We start from the raw sequence: 12,412 nt of genomic DNA on the forward strand, positions 1-12,412 counted from the left end.
GCACCAGTGCAATTTGCCCCACTTTCCCTGTTGCCAAGTAATGTTAAACCAAGTCGTCACTACGGTGTTCCCAAATCGCACTTTGCTGATAAACTGGCGCACTGAGTTTGCACGGCGCTTTGGTGACTTTGAAGAACAAAAAAAGTCCGTCTACATGCGGCTCGAACCTTGTGCATGTTTGGTAGCACATATCTGTGTGAGAAGCTCTTCTCAGTGATAAAGACTAACAAAACAGCACACAGGAGTCGCCTCACTGATGAGCACCTGCAATCCATCCTGAGAATCTCCACAACACAGAACCTCACACCAAACATAAACGAACTTGTGGCCAAAAAAGATGCCAGGCGTCCAGCTCTAAAATGACATATGAGCAAAGACAACTGAATGATTTGATTTGTTATTGCTGAAAGGAACACATTTTATTTATATTTCTAGGTTTTGTTATGCAGCATGTTCATATTTGAATTTGTATAATTTTGACAGGATATATTTTTATGGAGAGCAAAATCTTTTGGGATATTTAAAATCTAAGTTTATTTTTTATATAAAATTACATAAGAGTAAAGAAATTTGAATGTTTGTTCTTTTAACGTTTACTTTATTTCTAACTTGTATAATTTAGACAGGATATATTTTTATGGAGAGCAAAATATTATAAGTTGTTTAAGGTTTGAGTTGATTTATTCAGAATAATATTCCTGTCTGTTTTACCATTCCTACCAAAGATATTTCTGTCGACTAAATAAAAATTCCTTCTATTTAAAATTTAAATAGAACTTGAACAAATCGATAGTTCATAATATCCACGCAGACTTGCGTAAGGCGGGAGTTATCCGTTTTAACAAGCAGCGTATTGCACTGATCTGAAATAGCTGTGTGTGTATATATGTAGATATGTATGTATATGTATATATATGTTTATATATGTGTGTGTGTATGTATATATATATATATGTATTTGTGTGTATATATGTGTGTGTATGTATATGTATGTGTATATATGTAGATATATATATGTATGTATATATGTGTGTGTGTATATATGTGTATATGTATAGATATGTATATATATATGTTTATGTGTGTGTGTAAATATATATATATATATATATATATATATATATATATATATATATATATATATATATATATATATATACACATATATATACACATATATGACAGCAACACTCATCACTCACAACAGTGACAAAACAATTACATTGACAATGTTACGTTATTTTCAAAATGTTTCCTTTTTCATTGCTTCTTTAACACACTACTTCTCCGCTGTGAAGCGCGGGTATTTTGCTAGTCTATACTAATAAAAGGCAAAGCCATCACTCACTGACTAATCACTCATCACTAATTCTCCATCTTCCTGTGTAGGTAGAAGGCTGAAATTTGGCAGGCTTATTCCTTACAGCTTACTTACAAAAGTTAAGCAGGTTTCATTTCAAAATTCTACACGTAACGGTCGACAACGTCCGCCATGTTGAACTTTCTTATTTATGGCCCCATCTTCACGAAATTTGGTAGGCGGCTTCCCTGCGCTAACCAAAACCGATGTACGTACTTATTTCGTCGTATTACGCCACTGTCGGCCGCCATATTGAACTTTCCAACGTCACTAATTCTCTAACTTCCCGTGTAGGTAGAAGGCTGAAATTTGGCAGGCTCATTCCTTACAGCTTACTTACAAAAGTTAAGCAGGTTTCATTTCGAAATTCTACGCGTAACGGTCATAACGGTCGACAACGTCCGCCATGTTGAACTTTCTTATTTATGGCCCCATCTTCACAAAATTTGGTGGCGGCTTCCCTGCCCTAACCGAAACCAATGTACGTACTTATTTCGGTGGTATGATGCCACTGTCGGCCGCCATATTGAACTTTTCAACGGTCTTTGTTACTTATGGGCCCATCTTCAAGAAATTTGGTACGCGGGTTCCCATCGCTAACTGAATCCTACTTACGTACTTATATACTTCCATAGCCTACATAGACCCATACTTAGCCAATGGTCCCCCATCCCAACGCCTCCCACGTTGTTGGCTGCCTGCCTATATAAGGCTGTCCGTCGCTCCAGTCTCTACATTCCCTTCCTTGCTTCGCCATGGGATTCACGTCTCCCTGCTGATGACAGCCTTTTTATTTAATCCACGGCTTCTCCGCTGTTTTATTGTTCATTTATCACGATTATAGTTATTGTGTAGGTATTTTAGACTCACTTTACATTGTTCAGGTACCCATTTCCTTTATCATTCCAACCATACCCGCATTAACATGTCTGTCGAGGTGATCACCAGCGATCACAGAACTGTCACTTACCAAGTGGTTTCCATGCCCGGGGATGGCACCTACCTTTTCCATTCTCTTTGTTACATATTGCACGGCCATATCAGGCTCACTCTTGATATCCGGAGGAACATTGTGTCTTATGTATTGAATGACTGGGACAGGTTCAAGGTGTGGACTGATGACGGCGGTACAGGAGATAATTATACTACACAAGAGCACTATAAGAGTGAAATGCTTAAGCCCTTCACCTATGGATCTGCATGTGAGTTGATGGCTGCCGCTGAATTGTTTGGTTGTCACTTTCAAGTGTACCGTAATGGCCAAATATTTTACACCTTTCGACAACCGCCAATGCCTCTTAAACATCTTAGATTCACAGGTGACGATTTCAATAGTGAACACTTTGATGTTTATGAATGTTTAAACTCTTAAAAGCTGGATGTGAAGTTATCGATGAAACCGGTTGTATACTTATAACGCTTGACAGATGCTGAATGTCTCTTCAACACGTCCTACAAATACTGTCGTAATTGAAACAAACCATTAAAACTCAAACTGATTATGACAGCAGCAATCCAAGCTTTGAGAGTTGAAACAAGATTACTGTTCACATGGCCAACTGTACGTTGCATGCTCAAGATTAAGCTCAGCGCACAGCTTGGTCATATTACAACCGGAGGGCCAAACTCAATAATGTGGTATACAAAGAGATCCTTAACAAATAATTATTGGTATATTTTCCCTCAGTTTAAAAAGGTTTAATTTTCTTCTTAATAAAAATTTTAAGGCAGTACTTCGCTGCTGTGAAGCGCGGGTATTTTGCTAGTAGTAACTAAACTAAATGTAAAAACATTGAATAACACTGAGAACACCTTGAACAACAGAGAAAACTAACATTGCAAGAGTTTGCGCTATAGCCTTACGAACCGATCACTGTAAACACTTTTTTTTTTTAATGAGCTTTAAGCACAGGGAAAAAAATTAACATTTGAAAAATCTGTAATTTAATAAACCACCAAGAAAAGTAACATTGCAACAATGTTACTCTTGTTGCCTTACCACACTATGAATGCCACTTCTCTTGCGAAACTTTTCAAACCATCCTCTACTGGCTTTAAATTCCTCACTTTATCCACTTGTAGAAGTATAGTTTTGCAGCAAATCACCAAGAATCTTCCTGGCTTTCTTGCATAACATCACCTCGCTTACGCTGTCCCCTGCAGGTTGCTTCTCGTTCAGCCACACTAGCAACAGTTTTTCTACCTCTTTCATCACTTGAAGCCTCTACCTGGTTAACAGTGTAACGCCTTTTGCAACATGAGCTGCTTTAATGGCCTCTTTCTTTTTTAGAATAGTCGAAATCTTAGATTTTGACTTCTTGTACTCGGCGGCAAGATCAGTAACATGAATGCCACGCTCATACTTTTCAATAATTTCTTTCTTTACTTCAAACCTTTCTTCTCACCACTCTTCATTTGCTTAGAAGCCATGGTTAACTGCAAAAGCACATGAAATGCTGTAGAGCACAAAGAGTTCACAGCAAAAGCACGCACGTCTGACTGAGAACAATGCACTGGAAGAGGCTGAACACGTGCTTAAATACAGTAATTGGTGTGTACAAACCGGAAGGGAAATGAAATAGAGCACAAAGAGTTCACAGCAAAAGCACGCACGCACGTCTGACCGAGAACAATGCAAAATGTGCGGAAATCATCGGCGCGCACAAACCGAAAGGGAAACTGGCTTGTTTGTATACCGAGTGTGTGGTCGTGAACAGATGCAAAAGTTTGGCAAACTTTTTGGTCGTAACCCGATTTGTATGTGTTCATGAACCGAGGTTCAACTGTAATTTGTTTCTACTTGTTAACTGGATTTAATTTTAAAACATACATCAGCAGGAGCTGAAGTGACAATGTTCAGGTGGAATCCTGTTCAAACGAAATTCATGGAGCCATAAAAATATATTTTTTTAACAGAAATTTTGTTATAAGGAAAATACGTGTACTGTTGTGACCGAGGTAACTGGAGATACACCATCTCTAATGGCAGCAGTGCAAGGACAACTCTGTAGCTGCTCTGCTGTGGTTTACTGCATAGTTTATTTTTTCGCATGATGTTTAGAACATTTATCACCCAACTGGGACACATCTTTCTGTCTCTCATGCATCTAACTCTGTTACTTAAATTTGACAATACCTGTATTTTTAAAAAAAATAAATAAACGAATTGCAAAACACATTTTATTTGAAAATGAGACGTTAGATATAGCTTTTTACTTTGCACCCTCCCCCACCATAATCTATCGTCTTTGGGGGAGGAGTGAAAGCTTTCGAGTCATCAAAATTTCAGTCTCTGGTTTTCAACGAATCTTGACGTTTTAGGGTACCCTGATACAGAAAACATTCACATCTCAGTGATGGGTGTGTGTCTGTCTTATGTATCACAGTTTCTTGAGGATGGTCTAGAGCTAAAACGACTGGCTGGAAAAATACAAAATTCAAAATTTAAGCCTGTTATGAGATGACGATGTGCTGATCAGTTTTTGAGCCAAATCATGCAAGAAAAAAAGGCACTCTAGAGGAATCCTCAAATGGATTTTTGATAATATCTCGAGAATTATGGCAAATAATTCTATAATTCTTCATTTTATTTTGAATTCTTCTTGTCAGTTGCTATTTTAATGACCTATTTTATGATCAGAAAGATCAACATCAGAGTGGTAAATAATTACTGAAACGTTATAGAATAGTTCAGATATCTTGGTTCCTAGGGTGCAAAGCCTACTGATGTCCAAATTTTTTTAATTTTTTTTTTTTTTTTATAGAAGTACAAGTATGAATGCAGAATAAAAACGAGATATGAAATGTAACTTTTTTTATAGAAATACAAACACATTTTTTTTTTTTTTTTGTTCAGGTTCCAACGTCTGATTTTTAACTTTGTCTTCCATTTTTTTCGATCCTTCAAAATTGTTGACGGCATTGAAGGCACAATTCCAAATGCTTTCACGTCATTTTTCTTCATTACAGAATCAACTTTTTCCAGGATTGTTAATTCTTTTTTCACTGTAAACTGACACAGTTTCTCTTTTTTGTTTTGTTCATGAAACGTGAATAGTATAATATCCGCAGAAGACACAAATACCCATGCAAACACTCAGAATTCAGCTCTGTGTATGATGCCTCGCCAAGACTGCTCGAGACAGGAAAATTTTGCAAGACTGTCACTTTCTTTTGATCTAACAAGAAAGAGACAGTCTGTTGCAGGTTTCCTGAGAATTGGAGAAAGTGTAGGCATGGCATTAAGTATTTTTGCATCGCATTATTATCTTTGGTGGCCATTTTTGGTCAAAAAATGTTCATTATACATTTTTTAAACAAAATTCATTTAACATGATGATGTATGCTGTTTACTTTGGTATTTGCTATAACGGTATTTGACCTGTATTAACAAATATAGAGCATGTCAAATAAAATGTCATAAAGATGTCAAGTATACATCTTAAGCTTGTCCATTTAGGATACTGAAGACAAACTAATTTACACAGTATGACCCATAAGTGTACTTTAATAATTTGAAATAGCATTGTGTATTTAAAATGTGCTTTTTTGTGTTTTTATTTATAGTATTTGCCCACTCATTTTTACAGTTATTCAGCGTTGTGAATCATATAGACTATTTAAACTTCTAAAACCAGTGATCTGTGAGTTTTTTATTTATTTTTCCTCAGCTCATGTGTGTCACTATTAAAGCAGATGAGTATCTCCAAAAACAAAACATTAATATGTGTTTACTTTTATACAGTGCTTGTAATTACTGTGAACTTCATGTAAAAATCAGTATTTTTGGCTTCCATGTGGTTTCCATTTGGTCATTTTTCTGGATTTGCAAGAGTGTTCTATGACACTTTCTTTAATGTTCCATCAAGTTAATTGACAATATAGAGTTGTTTCTTTAAACTGATGATGTCTGAATAAAGGAAGGTCAGTAGGTTGTGCGTGTATTAACATTACTTGTCCTAAAAAGTTACCAAAACCAACAACAATATGGCAAATGATTAGATCCTGCAGAGCAAACAAGGCAGTCTTATAATTCAATTTAAAAGCAAATATAATCAGAAGGAACTAAGGAATCACAGCATAGTCTGTTTTCGTTCACTGATGCTTCTCACTAATTACATTGAGCTGAAATGTATGGGGACAGACGCAACCTGAAACCTTTTTATTAGAAGTTGAGCATACAATGGTCAAGTGATGTGCTGAGGAAGGATTTTCTTTTAACCTTGATAAATCTTGAGAGATTTATGTATGTATGTATGTAGGTACGTACGTATGTACATACTACATCCTTAACCAAAATGAATAACCATTATTGCACATTATTAGTGCTGATAGGCACCCAGACATAGAATCTGATGAATGGTATCTGAATTCTAGACCTCAACAACTTCTTGTTTTGTTGTGAAGATATATTAAAATTACACAATACATGCAAGTACTGTATGTGTAACGTTTTATTTAAATCTAGCATTTCAACTCACAAATAATATTTGATAGTGAGAATTATTCTTGATTAATTTCTTTTTTTTAGGCAAAAATCATGTGTTCTTCAATTTGTAAATGCATTGGTTGTAAAAATTTTGAAGAAAGTCCAGAAAGAAAGACTTTAATGCACTTGGCAGATGCAGCTGAAGTACGTGTTCAGCAACAAACAGCAGCCAAAACAAAACTTTCCTCTCAGATCTCTGACCTGTTAACAAGAACGCCAGCTGTCACAAGTGGGAGTGGAAGGTTAGTAAGGAAATTTAAAAATTGATCTATTCAAAAATGATTTGTTTTTCATGAAAATTGTTTGTATGAGGTTGAGGCATCAGCTCTAACAGAAATACGATGTGTAATTTTTATCAGATGGTTGGGTACTTTTGTGGATTCTGCCACCATTAGTAAGTATAACTACCACACTCTGAAACTTCTGCCTGAAAAATCTCAGATCAGATTGGTCATATACTATAAATACATATTTTATTAAGGAGAATACTATAAACAATAGTATTTTAGGGAAAAATCAACATAGTAGAGTATTGTGATGATATGAACGAAAGTTTCCTGATGCCATGAGTGAACATACTGTGCAGTACATCAAATTGATAAATAAACCAAACAATGGCCTTATACATCACACCATATCTATTATGTAGTAAAAGTTGCATGGTCTCTCACTTGTCTCTAATTTATCTTAGTCTGCTATAAATACATTTAAGTAGTTTATGGTATATCATAAATTTCTCATGTTTGACTAGCATTTGTTGTTTGACATATTTGATTCACAGCATGTTAAACCTTTCTTCACCTTCTTGTTGAGGTGTAATATTAATACTAAATATATTTAACAGGAGGAATTTCTTTTTAGGTATTATCTAGTATTCAAGTTGATTTTTAATTGACAAAGGGATTTGATTTTCTCATAGTAAGCCACTTTTTCTAATTCCATTGCTATCCAATAAATTAGTACTCGGCATGTATCATTAATTTTGCCAATTTTATCTATTTCCTCTTTACTGTTTTTTTTTCTTTCAGTTCCCCAAATAAGGTGTTTTCAAGTGTAGTTTAAGAATTTGCTTATAGTTTTAAGAATTGAAATAATTGTAATGAACTTTGCTTTTTATCATTATTCTGCTTGTTTTGCATAATCCACATATGAACTGCTACAATCGTATGCTCACAGCATTCCAAAAGCATGTATTTTTACTAAAATTGTATTAAATAAATCAATTCTGGAAAAATCTGCTGTGGTGGGCTGCGCCCCTGCCTGGGGTTTATTTCCTGCCTTGCGCCCTGTGTTGGCTGGAATTGGCTCCAGTAGACCCCCGTGACCCTGTAGTTAGGATATAACAGATTGGATGATGGATGGATGGAAAACTCTGTCATGAATTTAAACACAACATACTAAAACACACCCACACATTTAAGTTGAGGACACGCCCCGTACACCCAGTCCTGGCTGTCCAATCATTGGTGAAGAGTCTAGCCTGGTAAGAGTTCACATGACTAAAATTGCATTTCACATGATAGTGACATGCCAAAGTTTCTTGAGTAACATGTAAAACTAAAACTTAAAGGTAAAATGAACATGTGAAAACCTTATCAGGAAGAGAATTTCCTTCAGATTTGTGCATATCCAACATGCTTCAGCAAGAAGAATGTCAGTTCACCTGTGCAGTTTGACTGCCTGCTATTAAATAATTCCGAGGTTCTTCAGTTGTGGACATGAAAGGAAAAAACCTTTGTTCTTGACATATTGTTACATCACAGAACTGTTATCCGAAGACTCACTTTGGTTAAACTACAGTATGTTCTAGCGTTTGTAGTGCTTTGGAGCTTTAAGTGGTTTACATCAAATGCATCAAAATATTTGTGTTTATTTTGATCTTTGTATTGGTGTTAACAGTAGATTTTTTTTTTATTGTTTATTTAAAACTGCATGGGAAAGTCAATACAGTGTCATAATTATTAATTCTGTTGCAGGTTGCCCTACACATTTGTCACCAAAGAAGTAGCTGAAGCCACATGTGAATGTTTATTAGAACAGGCAGAGGAAGCAGAGAGGGTGAATGTTTCCCAAGCTTTGGCAGAAAGAATGATTCTAGAGGAGTTTGGAAGATGCCTCAGGAGAATTATAAACTCTGCGGGAAAGGCAAAATCAGATTCCTGTTCTGTTAATTGCTAGACTATCTTTGAACATTTTTGCCTATGTCCACTTGAAAAACAATATGTTCATTTACAAACAGAAGAAAAGACTTAATTGGATAAAATATGCTTCACATAAGGACACAAGTGAACAGCTGTTTTGAACAGCACTACTGAAGTGCACTTGAAAAGAAAAGTGATCAATTTGTGTGACACATCTTTTAGAGTGACCTCTTTTTGTGTGTGTATGTGTGTATATATATATATATGTATGTATGTGTGTGTGTGTGTGTATATGTGTGTGTATGTATGTATATATATATGTATATGTATATGTGTGTATATATATATATATATATATGTATATGTATATATATATATATATAATACACACATATATGTATCTGTATGTATATATGTATGTAGATTTGTATGTATGTGTGAATAGTAAAAAGTAAATTCATATTTTTATGAAATGTTTGCTCGTTCTGTCTTATGTTTTTTCCTTGTCATTGTATGCTGGTCTTTTAACTCTTTTAATATATATTTTTGACATCAGAAGGTTACATTTCTGTTCCACCCATACTAGGATAACAAAGCATAGCTTTATTTTAGTTAATAATATTAACTGATTTTACAAGGTTAGTAACTAAGATTGCTTGCATAAAAAAGTAATCTACAATTGCTGCATCATACTGTTATGAATAATGAATATGTTTTTGTCTTGATTTATATCCACATTTAAATAACACAACTTTTTGTTTTAGTAGCTCTTCACACTGATCACATGTATGGCAGATAATCGCTAATAACTGAGGGATATTTTTTTTTAAGAAACTTACTTTGAAAGTTTATCAAAAAATTATGTGTTATAGGTTCCCACCTTCTAGTAATGAGATTGCTATCAGGCCAATTGTAACACAAGAGATTGATTTTGAAACTACAATTATGTTCAATAACTTTTTTGCATTTCTTTAAGAAGAAACATGGGTGTTTGGTTTTTGTTTAAGGAAAATAACTTAAGATGTTTACAAAAAGGAAAAAATAGTATTCAGATGTATATGTGCAAAGAATTAATATCTTTGTAAAATAAAATAACCTTAAGCAGTTTCATGGAAAATTGTCATTTGCTTGATATACATCTTTCCTAAGTTATATGCAAAAACTAAAGTCATTTATCAGATAGTTTTATTTAACTTACTACATATATACTTGCATTAAATAAAATACCTAATCACGTTTTCTGTTGTTCATATGGTTAGAAAGGGTAGCATTTAAAAAAATAAATAAATAAAGGTGGTATGTGAGAGAAAACCAAGAGAAAGGTAAGTTTACACAATTAAAGTATGTCCTGTGTTTGTAATTGTGGTCAAGTTTATAAAACATTAAATCATACCTTCAACATCCTTATTTGAAATAACATTTCTGCTTACTCCTGGTATTGCTTGTAAAGGTGATGCCTTGTCTTTCAAGCTCCAGAAGTTGCATTTAGACACTTCATACTATGATAGTCTTTTCTATCTTTATGGTCCTGTCATTAGTACTTTATACATTACTCAACTTTTTACTTTTAAAGAAATATTTGGATAAGGCTGAACTGATTGAATCTATTTCGTTGTCTTTATTTTCTTTTCTTTAAATATTTATAGATTGTGATTCCATAGAGTATGCCAATTACATTTTCTTTTCCTCTAGTGGCAGTAAGTTTTTCCCCCTCTCCTTCTTTCAAATGAAAGGGACATTTGTTTCTAAAGCTAGTTAAAAATGATTACAATGGACCTCTTAAAAATACATTATGCATTAGATATGAGTTTTGAAAGAGTGTGTAACATGGTACTCTCCATAAATTTGAAGCTCATGTAATTATTTATTACATGAGCTTTATTATCAGTTATCTACCATTGAAAATAATTATTCTTTTCTTGTTTTTCCTTTTCCTGTCTTGTTTGCTAAGTCCTTATAATGATTTACCTTAATCAGCCAATGCCAATTTTATTTTTGTACAACAGTCATGTAACCAAGCGTTCCAGAGATTTATATTGCAAGATGTCTTTTTTTTGTGTTTTAGACAAAACGGGAAAAAATAAAGTTTAAAAGAGTGTCTAATGTGTATATGACATCAACAATGACACCACATAGTTTTTAATTTGTGTGTATATATATATATATATATGTGTAGATTTATATTTATACCCTGCCTCCTTTCTCCCCCCCAAAAAAAAGAAACCTAACCTGTTCTGATTCAGGCTAGGGGTTTGTCAAGTGATTTGTAAAGAAATGTAAATTTGATTAAGTAAATAATTGCTTGTTAAAGCTTCTTTGTACTTTATTAAGTTTTAAACTATTGCAATATCTTTTCCTTAACCTAAACCGCTGTACTAATATGTAAATATTGCATTTTATTCACAGTTGCTCCTTTATGATACGTATTTAAATTTTGTGTAGTACTTCTAGATTGTATGTATTGGTGTGATCATTGCATATAATAATTTGGAAGCAGAATCCACTGTATTTTGTTTCTTTTAATTTCCAACATGCTTTGTATACATGTTTTGTTTGTGACATGTAGAGAGTCATATTTAATTTATAAGTCTTTTTACACTCTAAACTGAAGCATTATGAGAGCGGCAATTGATTAAATTCTCACCTGAAAAGAATATTTTTTTTAATTATTTACAACTTTAAGAGAGCTATATTTGGTAAACATACCTAAAATGTTCAGTGACAGTCTATATTGTAAGCATATTATAAAGCAAATAAAATTTATACAATTCTGTAGCATGGTTTGGTTTAGTGATTGTTTTGAAGATGCAACATGAAACAACAAAGCTCATTGAAGGTTATTTTTTTTTATTGCTGTATATCATGGTGACCAACTTCGATCCTAGAGGACAACAGTGGCTGAAGGTTTTTTTTTCTTACCACTATTTTAATTAGTGACCCGTTTTAATTTCAAATTAACTTTTGCCTTCATTTTAATTGACTTCCTATTTAAGACTCAGACCCCTCATTTGTTTTTTTTTTTTTCTTAATTAGCAACCAAACAATAACAAGATACCAAATGAGCCAACATACAGCCAGCTAACTTGTGTCCAACATGCAATATTCAAAAATAAAGAAACATGAAAGTCTCAGTAATTTTGATATACTCTGGTCTCCAAAACATTTTAACAGTCCTATTAGGAAAAAGAAAGAAAAAAGTTTCTGAAATGTCTGCTCTGGTAGAATAAGAGCAGTAACAGGCAAATGGAATTAAATAACAGGTTTAATTAAGAATAAGAATCTGCTATTATTTAAGAAATTGCTTTGAGTTTGATGCCCAAACTTAGTTGGTTATCTGTTGACTAGCTTAACATCTTATTTTTGTTTGTTTGCCATTTAAGGAAAAAGATCCTATTCAGAGGACTGAGTCTTAAAAAACATGGT

The 12,412-nt window shown here is 33.8% G+C and overlaps 1 protein-coding gene across 4 annotated transcripts in view; it reads left to right on the plus strand.

Annotated features, from left to right (window-relative positions):
* Positions 1 to 9,274, plus strand: part of lin54 (lin-54 DREAM MuvB core complex component) — a 98,476-nt gene extending 89,202 nt beyond the window's left edge. For all 4 annotated transcript variants that reach the window (XM_039758824.1, XM_039758826.1, XM_039758827.1 and 1 more), the window contains 2 exons: positions 6,891 to 7,090; positions 8,825 to 9,274. In XM_039758824.1, coding sequence (XP_039614758.1) covers positions 6,891 to 7,090; positions 8,825 to 9,026 — 402 coding nt within the window. In that variant the 3' untranslated portion in view covers positions 9,027 to 9,274. The remainder of the gene's footprint in view (positions 1 to 6,890; positions 7,091 to 8,824) is intronic.
* The last annotated feature ends 3,138 nt before the right edge of the window (positions 9,275 to 12,412 follow it).

The sequence above is a fragment of the Polypterus senegalus genome, chromosome 7 (assembly GCF_016835505.1).
Source record: "Polypterus senegalus isolate Bchr_013 chromosome 7, ASM1683550v1, whole genome shotgun sequence".
In the NCBI taxonomy this organism is placed as follows: domain Eukaryota; kingdom Metazoa; phylum Chordata; class Cladistia; order Polypteriformes; family Polypteridae; genus Polypterus; species Polypterus senegalus.